Genomic DNA, 23,330 nt, shown 5'->3' on the forward strand with positions numbered 1-23,330 from the left:
AGCTCTTCCAGGGGTCTGGTGTGCCCCGCCCGACCCCTGCCCAGACCCAGGGTCTGATAACCGGGCCCAATTTCTTCAGGGGTCTGGGGTGCTCCACATGGGCCAGCCCGGGGCCCACAGTCCTGCAATCCGGGCCGGGCTCTTCTGGGGTCTGGCGTGCCCCGCCGGAGCCCTGCGACTCAGGCCCCGTGTAGTATAGTTTGAAGTCAGATATTATGAAGCTTCTGGCATCGTGCTCTTTGCTGAGAACTATCTTGCGTCTTTTGGGTCTTTTATTGTTTCATATAAATTTTAGGATTAATTTTCCAAGATCTATTAAGAATGGTCATGGTATTTTAATAAGTATTGCAATGAACCTGTAGCTCACCTTTGGTAAGATGGCCATTTTGATAATATTTATTCTTCTTATCCAAGACCATGGGGAACCCTTTTATCTTATAAGATATTCTTTACTTTCTTCTTTTAGTGTTTTATAATTTTTGTTTTAGAGGGCTTTTATTTCCTTAGTTAGATTTTTTCCTAGGTATTTTGTTGTTTTTGAGTTTATTGTGAGTAAAGGTTTTATAAAACCTTTACAAAAGATCTAAGCCAAATACTTATCAAATTATTCTATGAAATAGAAATAGACATGATTCTCTCAAACATATACTATGAAATTAGTTTCATGTTGATCATAAAACTGAATAAAGGAAGCTCAATAAAAATAAATTACAATATTAAGAAATTACAATATTAAATACAAAAGACCAATATTATTGATGAACTTAATGCAAAATTTTTAAATAAAATACTAGCAACAAGTATTCAAAACCACAATGAGAAAATTAAAGACCTCGCAGCCACCACTACTGAGTATCTACCCAAAAGAATGGGAACCAGAATAATGCAAGCATATCTGTGTTTATAGCTGCACAGTTCATAGTTGCCAAACTATGAAACCAGCCAAGATGTCCATCAACAGATGAATGAATTACATAGCTATGGAATATATAAACAATGAAACTCTACTGAGCTATAAAGAAGAACAAAATTATATCAATGGAAAATGGATGGAACTCTACCAAGCTATAAAGAAGAATAAAATTACGTCAATAGAAAAATGGATGAAACTGGAGAACATTATGCTGAGATTAGACAATCACAAAAATTAAGGGTTGGATGTTCTTTCTCATATGCAGACACTATGGAGAAATTGAGACACAGGAGCTACTCCAGACAAAGGAGAAATCTTAGTAGAGTGAAGGAGGGAACCTAACTGAGGGAGATGGGAGGGGAGAGGGACATTTGAAGAAGGAAACACCTCAACAGACATCATGTATATACAAAAACTTATCAAAGCAAATCACCATGCTAAGCAAGGTAGAAAGGGAGAGGTAGTAAGGTGAGAACTGGGGGTGGGCTCAACCAGTGCTGTGCACATGTGTGCTTCTATACTCCTGAAATGCATTAAGATGTATAATTAAAATGCACCAATAAAAATAAAAATGAAAAAAAATCATATCGAACGCAAATAAGCTAATTGCTTAAGGCATATTTTATAACAGGACATTATTTAGAATATTTTGGTGCTATGTAGAGTTCAACTGTTTATTTTTTTCTCAATTTAAATGTAAAATACAGCTGGGCATGGTGATACATGCTTGCAATCCCAGCACTTGGGAGACTGAGAAAGGAGGATGACAGGATCACAGATAGCCCCAGCAACTTAGTGAGGCACTAACAGTGAGACCCTGTTTAAAAATAAAAAGTAAAAGCTGAATGTTGTGGCACACACTTGTAATCCCAGCACTTGGGAGGTTGAGACAGGAGGATCACAGTTCTCATATAGCCTCAGCTATTTAGTGAGGCCCTTAGCAACTCAGTGAGACACTGTTTCAAAATAAAGAATAAAAAAAAAAAAAATAGGACTAAATGTGTAGCTCAGAGGTAGAATGCCCCTGGGTTCCATCCCCAGTATCACAATAAATACATAAATAAATAAATAAATAAATAAATAAATAAATAAAACAAAAATACAAAATAAAGAGAGATGAATAGATTGAATGGGGATATAGCTTGGGGGTAGAATGCCACTGGGTTCAATTCCCAGTAATAAATAAATAAACAAACAAACAAATAACTAAATAAAAACACCTATAATAATAAAAAATACTTGAGAGCTATATCATGGAATATATATATGCATATATATAATCTCATAGTAGGCATTTAGTAGATTTACCACATGTATTTATTTCAAACGTTTTCATAGCAAAATTATTCCAGATTTATCACCTAAATAGAATTGGAGTTGCATTGATGTTTTAGGTTTCTAAGTCATTCAACTAAAATATGAATGGAAGGAAGGTGGCATAGTAAGAATTCTCAAAGGAAATGTAAAAATCACCTGGTAATAAGGAAATTCTTCTTTTATGTTTTTATCTTCTTTTAATGAAACTGAAGCTCACACAAACTTGTACTCAGAGAATGTGAGAATTATTCAAGTTATTTACCAGGCAATTACCACCAGATTTCAGCTATGCCATTGTCCAGTCTTACAGTTTCTTGCTCTGTGATATTCTGTTTTAGCACCTTTGTTTTATCTATTTTCTCAGTCGGTCCAGGTCCAATTTACTTGATGGAAGATCATGGTTGGGCTCAAATAAGTTCAGATTCATGTTTTGCCTCTGGCTTTAGGAATGACCACTGAACTTATTCCTTAAGGCACCTCTCCCTTCTGTCAAATTAGAAGATCAGAATTATGCACTATCTTCCTGAACTGTGAAAGACAGGAGCACAGAGTGATGTCCATGCCCATAAAGCACAATTCCTCCACCTTGGCATTACAGACCTTCTGGATCATGTGATTTTTATTGTGGGCTGCATCCTAAACACAGTAGAATGTTCAGCAGCACTCTACCCACCATCTGATAGATTTCTGTAGCACTTACCCAGTATGGCAAGTAAAAATATCTCCATGCACCAAATATCACCCAGGCTAGAGTAAGATCACTCCCACTACCATCAAGACATACATGTGAGAAGAGTAGGGTACATCGATCTTCTTAATGTAATTTTACAGAGAAAGCACTCTACCTAAGCAATGTTGTATGTGTTGTGAGAAACAGCAAGAAACATAATGGATAGGTTTTTTTTTCCCATGGGAAATTAAAACAAATACCTAAGAAATAGAAAAAGAAGACACAAGAGTTCTTGATGTCACAATATGTTTTCAGAACTAAATTCCCTTTGAGAAAAACTGGATTCTTGGACAATATGGAATTCAAACAGGTCTTGAGGGAATGGTAGAATTCCAACAGGCCATGATAGGAGAATATATTACAGAAAGAAAAATGAGATTATCAAATCACTCTCAGGAAAATGTGATTAACTCTGAACTCCAAAGGACCTGGACAATATGGAGTTCATGACAAGCAACCTCCCATTTGACTTCTGTTTCTTCGTGATGAAGGCATATGATATAATAACACGATGAGTCTTAGGCCTGCATTCAATGACTTTTGTATTCAATTTGTCTTTCCCAATCCCACTAGAGATTGTGGAATGAGAATCAAGACATTTGTGACCTGTCCTGTAGATGATCTAAGTGACTGGACAAAATTAATCAATATAATTCATGGAGCCTATTGCCACAAAGTTTTAATTTTTATTGCTTACATGTTTGTAATGTTATTATAAAAATTAAAGTAGCTTAAGAAATGATTTCTTGCTAGGCGTGGTGGCGCATGCTTGTAATCCCAGCATTTGAGAGGCTGAGATGGAAGAATCGCAGTTTGAGGACAGGACAGCCTCAGCTACTACTTAGTGAGGCCCTTTGGAACTCGGTGAGACAACATTTTCAGGAAGTGATTCCAAGCTAGATGTGGTCGAATTGCTAAATGGCTGAATTTGCAAAAGTGGGCGATAATTAAATTGTTACGCTCAACCCTTACTATTAATGAATTCCCTATGACTTTGATTCAAAAGGGGTTTGTACATGAGAAGTTCTGCCCCAGCTGTCTTAATGATGAATCTTATCCCCCTCTGAGGTGGTCTTCCCTAGCTCCAAAGTACTTAAAGGCACTACTAGGAAATTTAACTGTGGTTAACTGTGTTATACTTGGCTTTAAAAAAAATTAGAAAGAAACAGTCAATATTTATATCACTATGCTTTGGGGGCAAAAGATTTTATTTTTGACATACATAAGTGTCAGCTAAGGCTCCAATCATCTGAATGTATTCACTGTTTGTGTGACTTTAAATCTGCTTGCACACATACCAGAACCAAGGATCAGAAATGCATCTGGGTAGCAGAAGCTGGTCAGCGTAGGCTTCTCCAGACCCTTCTGTTGTTTGTTTTCATAACACATGTTAGGCACCAAAGAGACAAACAGGGATAAAATGGCTTTCTCCTTTTCCAGCTGGTTGGATCCCAGAGATACAAAGTCCAACCAAAGTAACAGATTCCAATGCTCTATCTCCCGAGGAACCCACTTTCTTCTCTATCCATCACCATTCTTTATAATTTTTTCCACAAATACAGAAATAATTTAATTAATACAATAAAATACTATTATTTCTACATAACCCCTTCTCAATCCCCAGTCATTAATGCAGTATTTATGAGATATATCTTTTGTGCCTTGTTTCATAGGAATACAATCTGAAGAGATTTGTATTTACAACATTTTGAAGACTTAAAAATATAGTTTTTGATTTGTACAAATGAGTTCTGTTTTTTTTTTTTTTTTTTTTTTTTTGTGTGTGTGTGTTACTAGAAACCCTTATACCTCTGGGCTACACTCCCAGACCTATTTTTATATTTTTATTTGGAAACAGGGTCTCTTAAGCCAGCAAGACTGGCTTCGAACCTATGCCATCTTCCTGTCTCTGCCTCCCAAGCACAGGGTTTACAAGCGTGCACCACCACACCCGGCACCAAATGAGTTCTGTTTTATGAATTAGTTTAAAGTTCTGCTGTGTGGAACTCAGAATATATTTCTCATAGGAATAACTTTAAAATGGGTAGATAGGACCCCAAATGAGAGAGAGAGAGAGAGAGAGAGAGAGAGAGAGAGAGAGAGAGAGAGAGAGAGAGAGAGAGAATGGAATCTAAATTAGTATAGCATGTAATATTAATTTTTTATGGTTGTACTGGGGTTCCTGGAAGTCCTACTACCTCCAGGCTACACTCCCAGACCTGTTTTTACATTTTTATTTGGAAACAGGGTCTCCTAAGTCAGCAGGCGTGGCTGGCTTTGAACCTGCGCGATCCTCCTGTCTCTGCCTCCCAAGCGCGGGGATTACAAGCGTGCGCCACTACGCCCGGCCTTAATGTTTGTTTTTATGCATTAATTTCTGTCTCATTTCTATCTCAATTTCCATTATGGAAACAGAGTTCCATGAAGCTGAGCATCAGAGTGGGAAACCCGGATTGCTTGGTTTAAACTATAAACAATGGGCGAATAGAGAGATGGGGGTGACATCTGTGCTGCAGAAAGATGCAGGTTGCCTTTAGGCACCATTGTTACAGCTTGTTTCAGGAGGGTACAACTGAAAGCAGTGTGACAACTCCAGCTGCCTACATTTACAGAACAATTGTAAATTGGGTGTTTATGTCAAGCATTGACAAAAATAAAATTAAATCCTGGGCGATATAGAGTTTGGACTTAGAAGTATATTGGGAATTTTGGAGTTCTATTAATATATTCAATGGGCTTAGTGAAGATTAAAGCATATTAAAAGATTATGATTTCTTTTATTTAAGTTGCTGTCTTAAGATTTTTAAACATTCAGAAAAAGTAGAATAAGAGAGTGAATTTCTATCTCTCTTGCTCCTATGCAAAAATCAGATTTTGCTTCATTTCCTCAACTACCCTTGTTTTTTCTTTAAGTTTTTATTGTCAATATATTTCAAAGAAAAAATATAGATCTCATGTCATATATTTTTCAGCTATACAACTATAAAAATCAATTGCATTTTCATATATATGAACAATATCATTATAAATCTTAATAAAAGCCACCTTTTATTTAATAACCTGTTTATAATCAATTTTCCCTTACTGCTTGAATATTTCTACATGTAGATTGTTCAAACAACTCTTTAAGAACAAGGTCTGCACATTAAATTTGATTGTTAGGTGTCTTAAATATCATCTTCAGGAGGACCATCTCCCTATTTTCCTGCCCATATTACTGATTTGTTAGCAAATCCATATCTGTGTCATCATTGCCAGTACCTATGTTTTCCCCTAAGCATCATAATTCATTTCTGTATTCATTATAAATCTTCTAAATGGACGCTAACTGTAAAGATGAGTTATTTCTTAAAATACTATAACAATGTATTGATTTTGTCATTGGTATAGTCTAAAAAATTAATTAAGATTGTGATTAAAGGAAAGTAAAACATTCCATTATCTGCCATAATGAATGAAAAAAATGAATAATGTAGATGAAAAGTTTTTTTTAATTGTTCAATATTAAACATATAACATACTTAACATCTTATACATGACTTGCTGTACATTTTTATGCCATTACCTGTTTCTATCATCCTAAGAATTTTTGGAGTGTGGAATAAGGGGATTCCTATTGAGAAATGTTAAGAAGGATCATTAAATTAGTGACCAAATTTTGTATCACTTTAATTGCAACAAAAGTTTTATTTAAATATTTGGCTTTGAATTATACCTGTAAGATGGAATGGTGGGTGGTGAATCTATGGGTAAGAGACCATTTAGTATCCTCTTTGAATAAGCAGGATCATCCTAATGCATTTGGATATGCTGCAATTGTTACATCACTATAAGGCCAAATCAATTCTAGAAAATGCACACAGCACCATATTTTCCCTCCTTTGGTGATGCTCTGGTAAGAGAAATAATCAAGTCATAGGTGAAAGACAAAAACACATAAAATAACATAAAACTCAAGGGAATGTACCCTGACAATAGTGGCATATAAATACAGCAACATTTCTCACTGTCAGAATCATTTTCTTTTATAGTTACTGATATTATCTCCATTTGAAAGGTGAGGAGACTTAGATAGATAGATAGATAGATAGATAGATAGATAGATAGATACCAGTTATTTTTTCCAAGATCAGAAGGTGATAAAAAGAGAATCTTGGAACTGAACTGAGGCAGTCCACCTCTTCACTCTATTGCCATAAGACCTCTTTGGGTTGAGTGATATACTTCTCATTCACTTTATATGAGTTCCAGGTGGTAAAGAGAAAACTTTCTCCCACTCTAAAGCCAACCTCAAAACATGCTATATCACATAGCATGTGGAGTTGGAAAGCATTTATATGTTGGAATGCATTCATATACATATATAAATATATATATTTGTATATAATATTATTTGTACATAATATTATTTGTATATAATATATAATATATAAATATATATTTGTATATAATATTATATACAAATATAATATATAATATATATTATGATATATAATATATATTATATGGTATATATTATATATGATATATAACATATATACAAATATAATGTTTGTATATATTATATAATATTTGTATATAATATATGTATATATAAGAGCTATTTGTATATAATATTATATAATATTTGTATATAATATATGTATATATAATGACAGCTATTTGTATATAATATTATATAATATTTGTATATAATATTATATAATATTTGTATATGATATTATATGTATATATAATGACAGCTATTTGTATAAATACTCCTTTTGTTCTAAACAGGTCATAAAGAGCCTTGGTCCTTTGGAAATTATTTTTAATAGTCCTAGACATCACAGTGTTCATCATGGTAAGGAAGCTCTACTTCTTCTTTTCTTTTTCATTTCTTTAAAAATTATAATATTACCACCCTGTCTTGCTTTGTTTCATCCAAAAATTGCCCCATATAGTCAGCACACATTGTCGCATAGATATAGGTTCTTCTTTTCTACTGGAACAAGCTTTAGCTCCAAGGCATTGTCTGTGGTGAGCTGTTGGATTTCCTTCTTATCTAGAGTTCAACCTAACTGCAGGAGACAAATGAGTTAACCAGCTGAGGAAATAGTATTTTATGTCTTGAAGGAGTCTCTTGAGGGCATCTCTTTGACCCAGTGTTGAAGGTCATTTCTGTCCACATACAGAGTCCTTCATCTTTAAAACTGCTATAATTTGAAAGAAGCCTAATAACCAACCCTTCTCTGCTGCTTAAGTCCTAGGAATACACTCAACCTAAGCTGCATTTACCTGAGGGGAAAGCCCTATAAGTAATAACAGAAATGTTTATATTTGTGCACCATGAGATCTAGAAAGAATGTGCACATTAGCATTATTTGTGACAAGAAAACTAATTCAATTGTTTACCATCAGTACAGAAAATAAATTGTAGAATATTCACATATAGCAATGAAAATACCCTATTACAATATGCAACGGCAAAAAGGAATCTTGTGAATGTGTTGCAAGAAGGAATCTGGCAATAAAGGAATGAACACCATGATCTGTTTTTGTAAGTCTCCAGCCTTCACATCAGCCCAGCAGCTCCGCCTTCACAAGGCAGCCTGTCCTTTCTCCAAAAGTGGGAGCAGAGCCACTCAAGCTCCCACAGGCTGAGAGGATGGGTCAGGCACTGCTAAACCCAGCAGTCACTTTGCTATCCCCAAGGACCAGTTAGTGAGGGAGAGGTCAAGAGTGTCACACTCTAGTGGTTTCTTCCACATAAAAGAAAAAAACAGAGTAGAGATCAAATCTACATTTAAAAAGAAATAGCTTCTAATTTCCCTGTGTTTAATTTCACATTTTCCACGGTGCTGTTTTCTATCAGGGTTTCTTAGCCTCAGTACTGTCCACAATTTTGGACCAATACTTCCTTATGGGGGAAGTTCTGTGCTTTTAGAATAGCTGTCTTCTGACCAATGGATGCCATTAGTACCCTCACCTATTTGTGACCACCAATAATGCCTTCAGACATTGTCAAACATCTTTAGAAGGGCGAAATGCTCCCCCACCAGTAGAAAACCATGGTTCAGATCATGTATAATGATGGGATGTTCAGCCCATCTCATTCTACATTTGCACTGAGGGATAATTTTCTTTTTGCCAATATCCCATACGTGTATTGTTCACATAAGAAAGTTGTGTAAAGAAACAAAAACACATAAGCTGGGCATGGTGATGCACGTTTGTAATCCTGTTCTTGGGGGGGCTGAGACATAAGGATCGCACAGGTTCAAAGCCAGCCTCAGCTACTTAGTGAGGCTCTCAGCAGCTTAATGAGACCCTGTTTCCAAATAAAATGTATAAAAAAAAGGTCTGGGAGTATAGCCCAGAGGTAGATAGCCTCTGGGTGCCACCCCAGTACCACCAAAAAAAAAAAAAAAAAAAAAGAAAAGAAAAGAAAAGAAATAAATAAAAACACATGAAGATAAGTTTGTTGGAGTAGTGAACTGGTGATTTACTATTCTTTTCCTTAGATTTACAATCTAATTAATATGATCCTGTCTAATTTTTTAAATATATAAAACAAATGATTCCTTAATTTTAAATTATAAGTTGAATATTCTAAGTCAGTAAAAATCTTTTGTAGGCTGATTTAAAATATCAAAAGGCTATTGAAATTTTACTTATGTCTTTTATGATTTAAAAAATTGATAAAAGCTCATTCTAATTTTCTTCTGGGAACAGATATAAAGAAGTAATTAAGCCAGGCATGGTGCACACGTTTAAACCCAGCATTTGGGAGGCTGAGACAGGAGGATTGTGGTTCCTGGACAGCCTCAGCTATTTAGTGAGGCCTTTTGCAACTCAGTAAGAGCCTGTTTCATAATATAGAATTTAAAAAAATAGGGCTGTGAGTGTAGCTTGGAGGAAGAATGTCCCTGGGTTTCAGCCCCAGTACTAAAAAAAAAAAAAAAAAAAAAGCCGGGCATGGTGGTGCACGCTTGTAATCCCGAGCTTGGAAGGCAGAGACAGGAGGATCATGCAGGTTTGAAGCCAGCCGCGCTGGCTTAAGAGACCTTGTTTCCAAAAATAAAATAGGTCTTGGAGTGTATCCCAGAGGAAGAAGGGCTTCCAGGAACCCAAGTACCACAAAAAAAGAGAAAGAAAGAAAGAAAGAAAGAAAGAAAGAAAGAAAGAAAGAAAGAAAGAAAGAAAGAAAGAAAGAAAGAGAGAGAAAGAAAGAGCTATACATCACATCAAAAATTAAAAATAAAAACATTATTTTCTTATTTTATTTCTTATTTTTATTTATTTATTTTTTGCGGGACTACGGATGGAACCCAGGGGTATTTGACCTCCAAGCTATACCCCCTGCCCTACTTTTATTCTTTATTTTTTGAAACTGGGTCTCACTGACTTGCAGGGGACTCACTAACTAGCTGAGGCTGACCATGAACCATCCTCCCGTCTCAGCCTCCTGAATACTAGGATTACAAGTGTGTGCCACCACGCCTGGCTCTCCTATTTATTTTTATTTGTATCATTTATATTTATTTTTATTTGTATCATTTATATTTAATTATTCCTTAGTAGTCTAAAAAGAAGTATGCATATTTTCCCCATATTTTAACTGAAAATTATGAGAAAAAGGCTTATAATTGTATAGTTATAAAATTAACTGAAAGATATAAAATGAAGCTATTATTGGAAAATAAGATCTGGTTTTGTCAGTCACAAGACATTCCCAGGAATATCATTTGTTTGCTTAAATCTTAATTTGTTAGTATGTTTTAAAAACAAGACAAGGAGATATTTCAAGAATATACCGTTATTTAAAAATTTTTGTTCAATATTTTGTTTCACAGGCTGAAATCATTATTGCATAGACACAAATTATGGTAGAACTTTTATTATTTGGGGAAGAAGTTTTGGTAAGTAAAACATAAAAATTAAAATAGTAAATTAGCTTTTTTATTCATAGAAAGTCAAAGATTATATCTTTAATGTTTATCTTTCAGGGACTTTTTAAACAGAGAATGAAAAGTTACATATGGTCTAACACATCCAATTAATACATTTGAACCATTGCACGTAATGCAATTGAACTTATTTGTTCTGAATTTATGTCATTCCCTAAATCATATTTAAGAAAAAAATCAGTTTTTGAGAGATAGAAGTATGTTATATTGCTGGAAGAGATAACATTTTAACTGTAAAAAAATCTGAAAGTAACTTTGGTACTCAAGCAAAAACTTGAATCAATTGGACAAAACACATTTAAAAACAACTCATTATAAAACTTTTCAAATATGTCTACTATACTGACTGAAAAAAGTACCTCTAAAGACCATTTTAGCTCACATATTCTTTCTCCGAATAAACCTGAAATATATTCATGTATTCAACAGAAGAGGTAGTAACAAGTAGAATTAAGACTGATCCCACAATAAGAAAAATATTTGCTTCCAGGCTGCATGCCTCTGGTTAGAAACTTAACATGAGGCCTTTACCCTGCTCTTCTTGGACCTGCGTGTCAAGAACTATTACAGATTGGTTAGGACTGTACATTACCTCACCTGCTAAGGCTTGTTGGACTGGGCCCATTTTCTGTTAAACATATGGTATTGGTTGTTCACTGGCCTCAGTGTTTGGCACTAGAGAAATGAGGAATGTCTGTGAAGCTCTGATATGTCAGTGTCAGACCACCACCAAGACTCCTGGGGTTAGAGACTAGTAAATGAGAAAAAATAAGAATGCCCAAAAAGCTGGAAGAGGTCAGTCAATGACAGGAAAATAGGTCTAGCATTCATTCAGTGACAAAATTATAGGTACATATTGGGTCTGCTTTTCAAACCTACTTTTTTCAAATTTTTACAGAAAGTTTATATAACAAAATAATTGACATCTGCTCAGCTTCTGCTATGCACAGCAGCAGTGAATAACACATCACAAAATATTTAATGCCACTGTGACTAAATGCTTATGAGATAGTGGCTGCTTTTATTGCTGTTTTCTGGTGAAGGACAGTGGGGTTCCCAGGATTTAAGTAACTATGTTGTTATGTGGCTGATGCTGGATGAATCGTTAAGTAGGAGGGTTTGGGGGATGTACACTCTTGATGAGGAAAGAGGTTCATATTTGAGACATAATAAGAGAGTGAATATTATGCAGTGGGAGCTGTACAATAGTTGGATGGCTAGGATTCGAGAGGCGGAAGAGTGGGACAGTCACAGGTACTTATGAGCCACTGCTGAATTTGTGTTAGGTTAACCCTCCAGATTTCTACCCTCATGTAAACATTTTCTTTAGTGTAGTAATTGTCACGAGTCTAAGATTTAGTCTCCTACCTGTATGTGTGTGTATACATACATACATACATACATACATACATATGTATATATTGTCAGAAATGTCAAGACAGTGAGCTATGATAAGAGCTCTTGAATTTACAAAAGCATGTAGCTATTTTCACTTTTACTCTATTACATATAGTGAAATGTCTCACCTATCACCTAGGAGTATCTAAAACATCTTGGGATAGCTCCCACTAGACGGAGGTGGTACTAGTATGAGGCACAGATCATTCACTATGGTCTTCTTTGGAGTCTTGAAGGCTCGGGGTATTTAGAAGTGCCAAATAGGTGAGGAAATATTCTTCATTTTCAAACATTTCCATATATTTATCACAGCTTGTGTCCAGGAAAATAGAAAAGAAATGCATTCAGCTTTCTTTTTATAATTTTTATTTTTATATAAAACATATGGAAAATGGCATACATTCAGACTGTGCTTTGTGCCCTCTCCCCCTTCTTCCTCTTTTCCTCCCTCCTAACAATGAGTGTCCAGGTTGACCATGCTATATTCATACTGTTACACATATTCGAATGTAGCTCCTCCATTAATCAACCTCAGCCTCTTCCTCTCCTATCCTTCCATTCTAGCTTTGCTGAGATTTCCCCTCCATTATCTGGAGTCCCTCTGGTATTCCTAATACTCCAAAATAACAAAACACACAAGTATTTTAATATGTGTTGTAATTCCTTAAGTGCATTCATTTTTGTATTATTTTTATTTTTAATTTTTTAATATTAATTCTTCCAAATATTTTGTTGTTGTAACATAAAACTGATTAATACAATGAGGAAGAAGACTAAATCAGAAGTACTAGCTGGGCGTGGTGGCTCACGCTTGTAATCCCAGCACTTGGGAGGCTGAGACAGGAGGATTGCACAGGTTCGAAGCCAGCCTCAGCTATTTATTTTTTTATTTTTTTAATTAATTTATTTTTTAAATTGGTGCATTGTAGTCATATATCAATCACATTGGAGTACAAGACTTGAGAGGATATACAAGCACACATCATCCAATTAGCCCTCCTCCAGCCCCATCCCATTCCCTCCCCCTCCCTCCATCCCACACTTCTTTGGTGATTTACTTTGATACATTTGTTTATGTACCTCCTGCGTTTTAAAGAGGCTCCGTCCTCCAGTATTACATACCCTCTGATTGGTCACATTAGTTGCTTCACTATAGGGCCCTTTCTATAGCTCAACCTCTTCCTGTTGCCCTTTTCCTCCTAGTTATTGCTGATTAAGAGAAGTGTCTGATTTATGTTTTCTGCGATATTTCTCTGTGCATGCTGCGTTGCAAGTACCAATCCCACTCTTGATGGTCCCAGTAGTGGCCTGGCTACTCAGTGGACTGATCCAGACCTCGCTGGCTCAAGCAGCGGCCTTGCCTCATGGGAGGACCCAGTTCTGGTCTTGCTGGCCCCTGAACTGGTCAAACCCCTAAGCTGGCTTTGGTCCTGACCTTGGAGGCTGCAGGAGTGAACTTGCCTCACGCCAGGCTCCGATGCTGGTCATTGGCCCCTGCACCGGTCTAACCCCTTGGCAGGATTCCAATCCCGGCCTCGGAGGCCCCAACACTGGTAATGCCTCACGGCAGGCTCCGATGCCGGCCTCACTGGCCCCAGCACCGGCCTAACCCCTTGACAGGCTCTTATCCTGGCCTCAGAGGCCCCAGTACCGGCCTTGCCTCAAGGCAGGCTCCGATGCCGGCCTCGCTGGCCCCAGCACCGGCCTAACCCCTCGGCAGGCTCCGATCCCGGCCTCGGAGGCCCCAGCACTGGTCATGCCTCAAGGCAGGCTCCGATGCCGGCCTCGCTGGCCCCAGCACCGGCCTAACCCCTCGGCATGCTCCGATCCCGGCCTCGGAGGCCCCAGCACCGGTCATGCCTCACGGCAGGCTCCGCTGCCGGCCTCGCTGGCCCCAGCACCGGCCTAACCCCTCGGCAGGCTCTTATCCTGGCCTAGAGGCCCCAGTACCGGCCTTGCCTCAAGGCACAGCCTCAGCTATTTAGTAAGGCTCTCAGCAATTCAGTGAGACCCTATTTCCAAATAAAATATAAAATAGGTCTGGGAGTATACCCCAGAGGTAGAAAGCCTCTGTGTTCCATCCACAGCACCACACACACAAAAAAAGAAGTACTGAGGTTTTCTTAGTCTATCAAAATTCCAGGCCATAAATAATAACAATTAATCACATAATTTGTGCTGGAATCCAAATTATATATCCTATATTTTTATTTTAGCACACTTATAAACTATGTAATATTCCCCAGATATGAAAAGGTTCTTAATGAACTGGTTGAAAGTAGTTATGTCCTCTGTCAATTTTTTTAAAGTTGTAAACCCAAATAAGAACCTATAATGGTTCTTCAGAAACAACTTGAAATAATAAGCATCTTTTGGAATACTTGATTATTCCTTAGCAACATGACAGACTTTTCATCAGTAACTACCACTAAAGTATTAAAATATGATATGGCTCCCTAATTCAAGTATAGCTAGTGACAGATGGCTAAAATCTTTTTTAAAATTTTATTTATATGTGGAACATATTGAAAATGGCATACTTTAAGATTGTGCTCAGTGCCCTCCCCCCACCCTGCTTCCCCTTCTCCCCCTCCCAACAATGAGTGTCCAGGTTGACCATGCTATATTTATACTGTTACACATATTCAAATGTAGCTCCTCCATTAATCAACCTCAGCCTTCTTCCTCTCCTATCCTTCCATTCTAGCTTTGCTGAGGTTTCCCCTCCATTATCTGGAGTCCCTCTGGTATCCCCAATGCTCCCTAGTTTGGGCATATTAGAGAAAACATATGTCCCTTCTCTTTCTGTGCTTGGCTGATCTCACTTAACATAATTTTCTCCAGATCTTTCCATCTTCTTGTGAATGGCATGATTTTGTATTATTTTTAAATCAAAGCTCCAGGCTAAACTTTTATCTGACATTTACCTTTTTCTCAAAATCTATTCCATTTAATCCCATAATATTTCTTGTTTCAGATTCCCTGTAATATTTCAAGCAATTTTAAAGTTCATTTTTCTAAGCCTTGCCATTTAAATTCTTCCAGAGATAGTGAAAATACAAACAAGAACACAAAATTGAACTAAAACTTATCTCTTAATTTATACATTTCTATACTTACAACAGAATTTACCTCTAGAGTCTAGGACCATGTTTATTCTCATGGTACATTATGAGAAGCATGTATATGGGATATATAGCAAATTTCAGAATGTTAATTTCTGAATATTTGGACATTTACATAATCTTTATATATTTATATGTTTAACTTTAATATCTATTCAGCAACATATTAGAAAATGTATCATTAGACAAGGATATTTGGTATATAGTTTATTAGTTAATTTCTCTTCATGATTTGTTTTTCCCCTTCCTTTTTCCCTAGCAAATTGCTTTACTCATATTATTTCAAAATTATAATTTCATTAAACTTCAGAAATATTAATAAGAACACACATGAGGTACACAGGATGTATAGGGTGAATTAAAATGTGATTGCATACTAATCTGCATTAATCTAGCTATGATATATATATATTAAAGAAAATATGCATATGCATTGAACAATATGATTCATAATTACTTAATTTTTACTTAATTACTTAATTCATAATATACTTAATTTTTCATATGTATGCCTTGTTTAAAATAAGATATATTTCATTTTTCTAGTTCTATCATTTATTTTATATGTGGACTGTGTTTAGGGCAACATCTGGGTTCTTCCATAAGTTTTCTGTCATATTTAAAGGACCAGCATGGGATCCAGGTAAACTAAGATTTGGACTGAATGAAGAGATCCCAGAGGTAAAAATGAGTTCATGGAGTTGGAGATGGTGAAGATTAGACTCATATTGTTAGATCTATAGCCAGCCTTCATATATGCTCTCTGCATGCAAATCTATAAAGATATATTGACTGCAGCCTTGTGGTGCATAACTTGATGAACGGACAATAGCTAAACACCAAGAGAAGGGGTGCCTTCTACCAAGTGGACACTGACTTAATTCAGGAAACACAGGTTGAGAAACAGAGCAACAAAGTGTAGTCATCAGAGCCACTGGAACCCTCAGCCAAGAGCTTTTGTGCAGGGCACAACTTCACATACCAAAGCCTGCAGCTCACATACAGAAGCCTGGAACAATAGAGGTGGGGGAGTCTTCAGAATCATTCAGTTGCTCCTTGGTTTTGCTCATTAAAAAAATTGAGTTCCCCCAACAGAAAGTCTAAAGTTACACCAAGACAATGTGACTACTGGTTCAGACCATAACTGTATTCACTTGATAGCAGAGTTCAAACATTATATTTCAAACCCAGAATAAGAAATGTAGAAATTTGAATCACTAGAATGCAAAGGAAAATTTCAATTTTAATATGAAATCCTCTTCTTGAAAATAAAATTTCTTTTCAATTATTCAGTATATATATATATATATATATATATATATATATATATTATGATTATTGAATAAGTGTCATGAATAGAAATAGAGGAACAAGAGGAAAAGTAAACAATTGTCAATTTCATAGATATTATAAATATAAAGTTTAGCCTATGATATCTCAAGGAATTATGTTTCATTTGAATAGCATTAATTTATAAAAATGCTAAATTTTCCAATTTATTTATATTCATAATTAGTTCTACAACAGTCAATATATGTAACAATACTTCACTTACTTTTAGTTTCAAACCTAATAAGAATAATTCATTTATTATTTTTCTATTAATCACAATTCAAAGTGAATATTTTTATGTTACTTGGGTGCTGTCATCATTATAAAAATAAAATTGTAGCATTTTTAGACAACTTCATAGTTTTGGAAAGTTGCTTCCAATAAAGGTCTATTTATCTTTGAAGCATAATTCTCTATACTTCCCAGAATCATCTTCCATTTTTTACTCTTTTCTGGAATATATTCATGAACATATTTTCAGGTGGGAACAATCTGTTCTTTTAGGGTATCTTTATTAGTAGTATATATCGATGAATCAGATCTTACTTATTTTTAAGGAAGACTAAATCTTTTTTTTTTTTTTTTGGTGGTGGTACTGGGGATGGAACCCTTCTACCTCTGGGCTACACTCCCAGACTTATTTTATATTTTATTTGAAAACAGGGTCTCTTAAGCCAGAGAGGCTGGGTTCAAACCTGTGCGATCGTCCTGTCTCCGCCTCCCCAGCATGGGGATTACAAGCATGCACCACCGCGCCTGGCAAGACTAAATCTTAAGCCATAATGTTTCTGAAATGAGAAGCAAATTTCACAACCTATAGACAATTTCCTAGTCAAACAAATGAATGTTAAGAGTCTTTTTGAGAGAGAGAGAGAGAGAGAGAGAGAGAGAGAGAAAAGATCCTTTACTTCTTTGTGTATACCCCTTCATTTTGTGTGAATGTTTTAAAAAAAAAGAAATAAGCCCTGGAACAATATAACAAAAATGATTCTTTCTTATCTACTTAGGTTACTGGAAAAGATGTTCCCTTCTCATCACCTGCATTTCAGCTATTAAAGAAATATATATTGCTGCAGTTTCTTCTGAATGTTTACACATTCAGCTGTAAGTAATAGCCCATCTAAAAGACGGTGTTAGAAATTTTTATTGCTATTTTATTTGTAAATTAAAATTCGCTTCTTGTACTATGGTTAGGCTCTATTCTCTGTAACTGTGTACTTTAATTTTGTACACATCTTACATTAAAACATATAAATTATTTTTCTGAAATACTCAATATAAATAAAATAAGTATACCCCAAGTGCCTACTGCAGAGAATGTCCCTCAAATAGTATGCTAAAAATCTAACAGAAAAATAAAAAAAATTGCTGTAAAATATTTCATAACAATTACACTAAAAATACTTCAAAAGTCAGAAGTAAATGTGTTTGGGAAAACATATTTTCCATCAATTTTAAAATCCTGACCTTATTTTGACAAAAGTATGACAGAATGACTTTAGAGAGTTTTCAATGTAGGACTTATATCTATTTTTTCTAAAACTTTCATAATACTCAATCTGTCTGACATAAATATGAGGGCACTAGGCCAGGGTTTAGACATTCACATAGTAGGAGTGATTTTTGCCGTAAAAATACTCATAATACCTGCATTTTGGGGAGAACAAAGATATCTTGCAAATGTACTATAAATTGCAGATAAGATATATTTTTAGTACTTGTTTTGTTTTATAGATTTATATTCTTCATGGAAGTATTTACAATAGTTGAAAAGTTATATAAAAAACAGGAAGGTAACTTAAATTAGGAAAAATAAAAAATAGAACCACAAGAGAGTAAAAGTGTACTGTTTTTTTCCCCTTGTTACCAAGAAAATATGCACTTTATGAAATAAGTTGAATCAGGAATAGTAAGGGTTAAAGCTGTATTAGTAACCTAAAATTACTGGTTGAAATGTACAAAATATATCCTAGAATGCACAAAAGAGCTCGCAAAATTGCAGAAAACTCAAAAAATAAGAATGCTGAAAAAATATGAATGCAATAAGGAAAAAAGGTGCTTATTCCAACAGCTGACCAAGGACTTATGAAAATCTCCATGGGTTGTGATTTTAAGAATTAATGACGGGAATGTTTCCATTGACGTTATGCACACATATGAAATTATCAATGTTGATCTCAATATCATGCATGGGGAAAGGGAGAGATTAGGGAGACAGCCGGGGAAGCTCAACAAGTTCTACATGCAAGTATATACCTATTACTCTGAACTACATTATCATGTGAGACTACAATGCACTCATAAAAATATATTTAAAAAAGAAACAAAGCCAATAGTATGTATTAATCAGAAAGAAAATAAAAATCTCAAATAAAACTACTGAAACCAAAAAGAAATTTAAAAAAACACTCTCAGTTAAAGGAAAAGGAAGGTAAAACAAGAAGAAAAGGAAACTTTCCTATGTTGTGTTTTGCTTTGAAGAGGCAGCAAAATGAAAAGTCTTCCCTAAGCCATTTTAACTATAAATGAGCCTTTGTACAGATTTGATCCAGTTTTATGTGAACCATGGGCCATATATACCTCTGATAAGGGTAAAATTTAAACTGATCTAAGATTAGATCTCAGGTACTTAAAAGAAACATGTTTAGATCATGTCTCCACACAACCCCATAAACACAAGTATTTCCACAGATAACATTCCAACAATTTTACGTTCAGAGTTAAAATTCTCAGAAACATACTGGAACCAAGTGAACCTAAGAAAAAAGAGCCAAAACAATGTGATTAAATCCCTTCTTTTTTTAATAGAGAGCCCCTATTGAAATAATGTAATTAAAACATTAATTAGATAAATTCTGTTTAAGGCAGAAAACTATATTATAAAGAAATTAAAAATCATTAAAGCCTACTAACATATCATAAGTAATAAAAATTAATAAATAATGTGTGCTGAAAATTGATTTACTTTAGGGTTATTGTTGATTATTTTATTATATAAAGGGTGTAGAATTATTTAAGTAATTATATACTGGTATAGTCATTCACTATAACAATTCCATAGGTTCCTTATAATTTACATATTGAATTATAAAAAAAGGAGTCTACTTAAAATAGAAAACTGAGTGTGAGGTACGACTGGTTGTATGTGACAGAAATTCAACCAAAAGTGAATTTATTAGTTCACATCACTGAAAAGTTTATGACTATTGCCTCGTTAGAGAGTGCTGCATCCAAGAAGTTAACTAATGACATCAGGGATTTTTCTTTGTTGCAGCAGCACTTTGTTCAGAGCAGATTCTCCTACAGACTGTCACCCTTCATGGTGCACAAGATGGGTGCTGCCTGCTCTAGCTTTAAATACTGACCCCCACCCAGGTGGAAATTTCAAAATGGAGACTGATGTTATGATTTGGTTCATTTGCATGTAATTGAATCAATCAATGTGGTCAAGACTGGATCTTATGTCCAGTATATGAATGGCAGATTAGCAGTAAGATTGTTAGGCTTTGAGTGGAGGAATATGATGAATTGAAAGAAAAATTGATGAGAGAGGAGGATCGCAGTTCAAGGACAGCCTCAGCTACTGAGCGAGGCCCTGTGCAACTCAGTGAGACCCAGTTTCAAAATAAAGAATAAAAAACTGAGGCTCAGAGGTAAAATGCCCCTGGCTTCAATCTCTAGTACTGAAAAAATAAAAAAAAAGAAATATTGAGGCAGTAGAAATAAAAATCTTTTTATTTGAGGGGGCAAAAATAGTGTTAGATTTATATGAATCCTATTTACTCATAAATATTTGATTTTAATTAATTAATTAATTTATTTATTTATTATGGTACTGGGGTTCCTGGAAGCCCTTCTACCTATGGTCAACACTTCCAGACATAATATATAATATAATACATATAATATACACATACATATGTATTATTTTAATAAAATAAAACATATGTTTTATTTTATTTGGAAATAGGGTCTCTTAAACCAGCGAGGCTGACTACGAACCTGTGCGATTCTCCTGTCTCCGCCTCCCAAGCGCGGGGATGGCAAGCGTGCGCCACCACGCCCAGCTTAACTTATTTTTTAAAAATACTTTTGATCATTGATAAAATGCATCTTTTAAAAAAATTTGCCTGCTAGGGTCTATTTTATTTAAAATATATTAGGTATTTCTTCTGCTTTAAGAAATAAAATATCCAATTATATCTCGACTACATATAACTGGAAATTCAGTGGCAAGTGTTTCCATGATTGATTAGTTTAGCTGCTCAAAACTGCAGAGCTGCCAGAAGACTTTTCATCCTTCCTTTGATTTTTTTGTCATAATTGTTCCAGCTGCAGGCCTCCTGGTCCACAGTATGTGCCTAGAGGTAGCAAGTTTTCCTCAAGCATCTCATTAACTTCATCTAAAAATGAAGAAAGAACAGAAAAAATAGCCAGCTTTCTTCCTAGCAAACTTCCTTTATGTCTCACTGTTCAGGCCTAATTCACCTGCCTACACTGAGCCAATAACTAAGTCCAAGTCATGAATTAAGCATAAGTAAATGATGCCATGTAAAATCCATGCCCTTATGTCTGAGTGCTTCCTGGGCACATTTCTAATTTATACATGGACAAAATCAGCAAGATAACAGCACAGAAGAAATAGGTGTCCTCTGCTTGGCATCCAGACCTCTGCTTGGCATACAACAGTATATCCAGATAAATAAAACTGGTTTATGGAATTATTATAGATATCGCAGGGTAATATATTAAAGAAACCCATTTTAAATTTTAATGGTCTAGCTTGGTGGTAGTGACCTCAGTTTTCAACAATAGACATTTGCATGTGTTTTCAGTCTACATACAATTAAAGAAACTAAAGTAAAATCACAGTGAAACATAATACACTTTCTTTCCTGATTGTAGTAGAAAACAGTAATTTAGATCTTTTTTTTTTTTTTTTTTGTGGGTCTGGGGATGGAACCCAGGGGCATTCTACCTCTGAGCCACACCCTCTGCCCTAATTTTTTTTAAATTATTCTTTATTTGGAAACTGGGTCTCACTGAGTTGCAGAGGGCCTCACTAAGTAGCTGAGGCTGTCTGCGAACCACGATCCTCCGGTCTCAGCCTCCCAAATGCTGGGATTACAAGCGTGCACCACCACGCCCAGCTTCAGTAATTTAGATCCTAATTTCTATCTTACAAAGTAAAAATAGGAGATAGGAAATGTGACAAGAAATACCTTGAAAATATGATGTCTGGATATATATTTGCCTATTTCTTGCTTTTTCTTGTATGTGTCACAACTAATGATAAAACAAGTTTCCCATTGTGCCAGGTTCATTTGTCTTTATCTTCCTAAAAGACAGAATGCACACCCAAGAATTGCTTTCAAGCACAAAGCTTTCGTAATGGCAACATGAACCACATCACTCTCAGTACGCATGTAGACACAAGACTACTAAAATGGTTAAAATTCATGCAGTCATTCCTGCACAGCTTTTTGTTGATGTTACCAAAATACCTGACAAGAACAACTTAGAAGAGGAAATGTTTATCTGAGCTCATGGTTTCAGAATATTTGCCCGTGGTCAGCAGATACCACAGCAGAAGCATCATGGCATCAGAGCATGGTAGAGAGAAGCAGCTTGGGGTAGCCAGGAAGCTTACAAAGAGACCCAGAGGAAGGGAAAAGGGATAGGGACAGTCTCCAAGGCCATGTCCCCCAGGGACCTACCCTCCAGCCACATCCCATCTGCATATTTTACTACCCAGTAAATCTGTACAAGTTATTAGTCAATCAGTGGATTTATCTATGGTTGGGACTAGCCCCCTGATTTGATTACTTTATATCTGAATGTTTTTGCATTGCCATTACATGAGCTTTCCCCAGGGGCATTCTATATTCAAACTGTAACACTGAGTATCCACAGGAAATTTATTTCAGGGCTCCATCACCATGTGGACACTAAAACTATGGATGCCAAATTCTCTTACTCTATAAAATGGCTTAGTATTTTTGTATCACATGCATATCCCTGTATATGCTTTAAATTATCACCCTATTCTTTGTAATACCTAGAGCTATACTGTATTGTTTTGAGAATAATGACATGAAAAAATGTCTGTACTTATTAGGTAGAAATGCAATTTTTCCCTAAATATCCTCCCCCTTTGATTCATTGAACCTGAAAATGGATTACTTACAGGTAGAAAGGGGTCACTATAGTTACTCAATCTAAAGTTTCAAAGTCATCTCTTCAAATATTTTATAATTTACCTATCACTACTTATGTTGTTTTATACATTATCTTACTATGTGCTCCCAAAACATAATTAAAATGTATGTGTGTTAATAAAGTTTATATAATTGCATAAAACAGTGAGGATGTGGAGAAGTGGGAACTCTAAAACATTGTTGGTTGACTTTCAATCAGCCATAAAAAAATACAATTACATCATTTTCAGGGAAGGAGGGCATTATGCTAAGCGAGATTAGTCAGTAGCAAAAAGTAAGAAATCAGATGCTTTCACTATTATGTGAAAGCTAAAGTGAAATGGGTTATAGGAGGAACTCCAGGTGAAA

At 35.4% G+C, this 23,330-nt stretch overlaps 1 protein-coding gene across 1 annotated transcript in view; it reads left to right on the top strand.

Annotated features, from left to right (window-relative positions):
- Positions 1-17,876, top strand: part of AGMO (alkylglycerol monooxygenase) — a gene marked incomplete at both ends in the record, with an annotated part of 213,673 nt that extends 195,797 nt beyond the window's left edge. Inside the window, 5 exon segments of the mRNA XM_080701179.1 lie at positions 7,737-7,803; positions 10,964-10,975; positions 10,978-11,021; positions 15,979-16,113; positions 17,772-17,876. Of these exon segments, the coding sequence (XP_080557305.1) occupies positions 7,737-7,803; positions 10,964-10,975; positions 10,978-11,021; positions 15,979-16,113; positions 17,772-17,876 (363 nt within the window).
- Positions 17,877-23,330: the final 5,454 nt, after the last annotated feature.

Source organism: Muscardinus avellanarius (genome assembly GCF_963383645.1).
Source record: "Muscardinus avellanarius genome assembly, chromosome: 9".
Lineage (NCBI taxonomy): Eukaryota > Metazoa > Chordata > Mammalia > Rodentia > Gliridae > Muscardinus > Muscardinus avellanarius.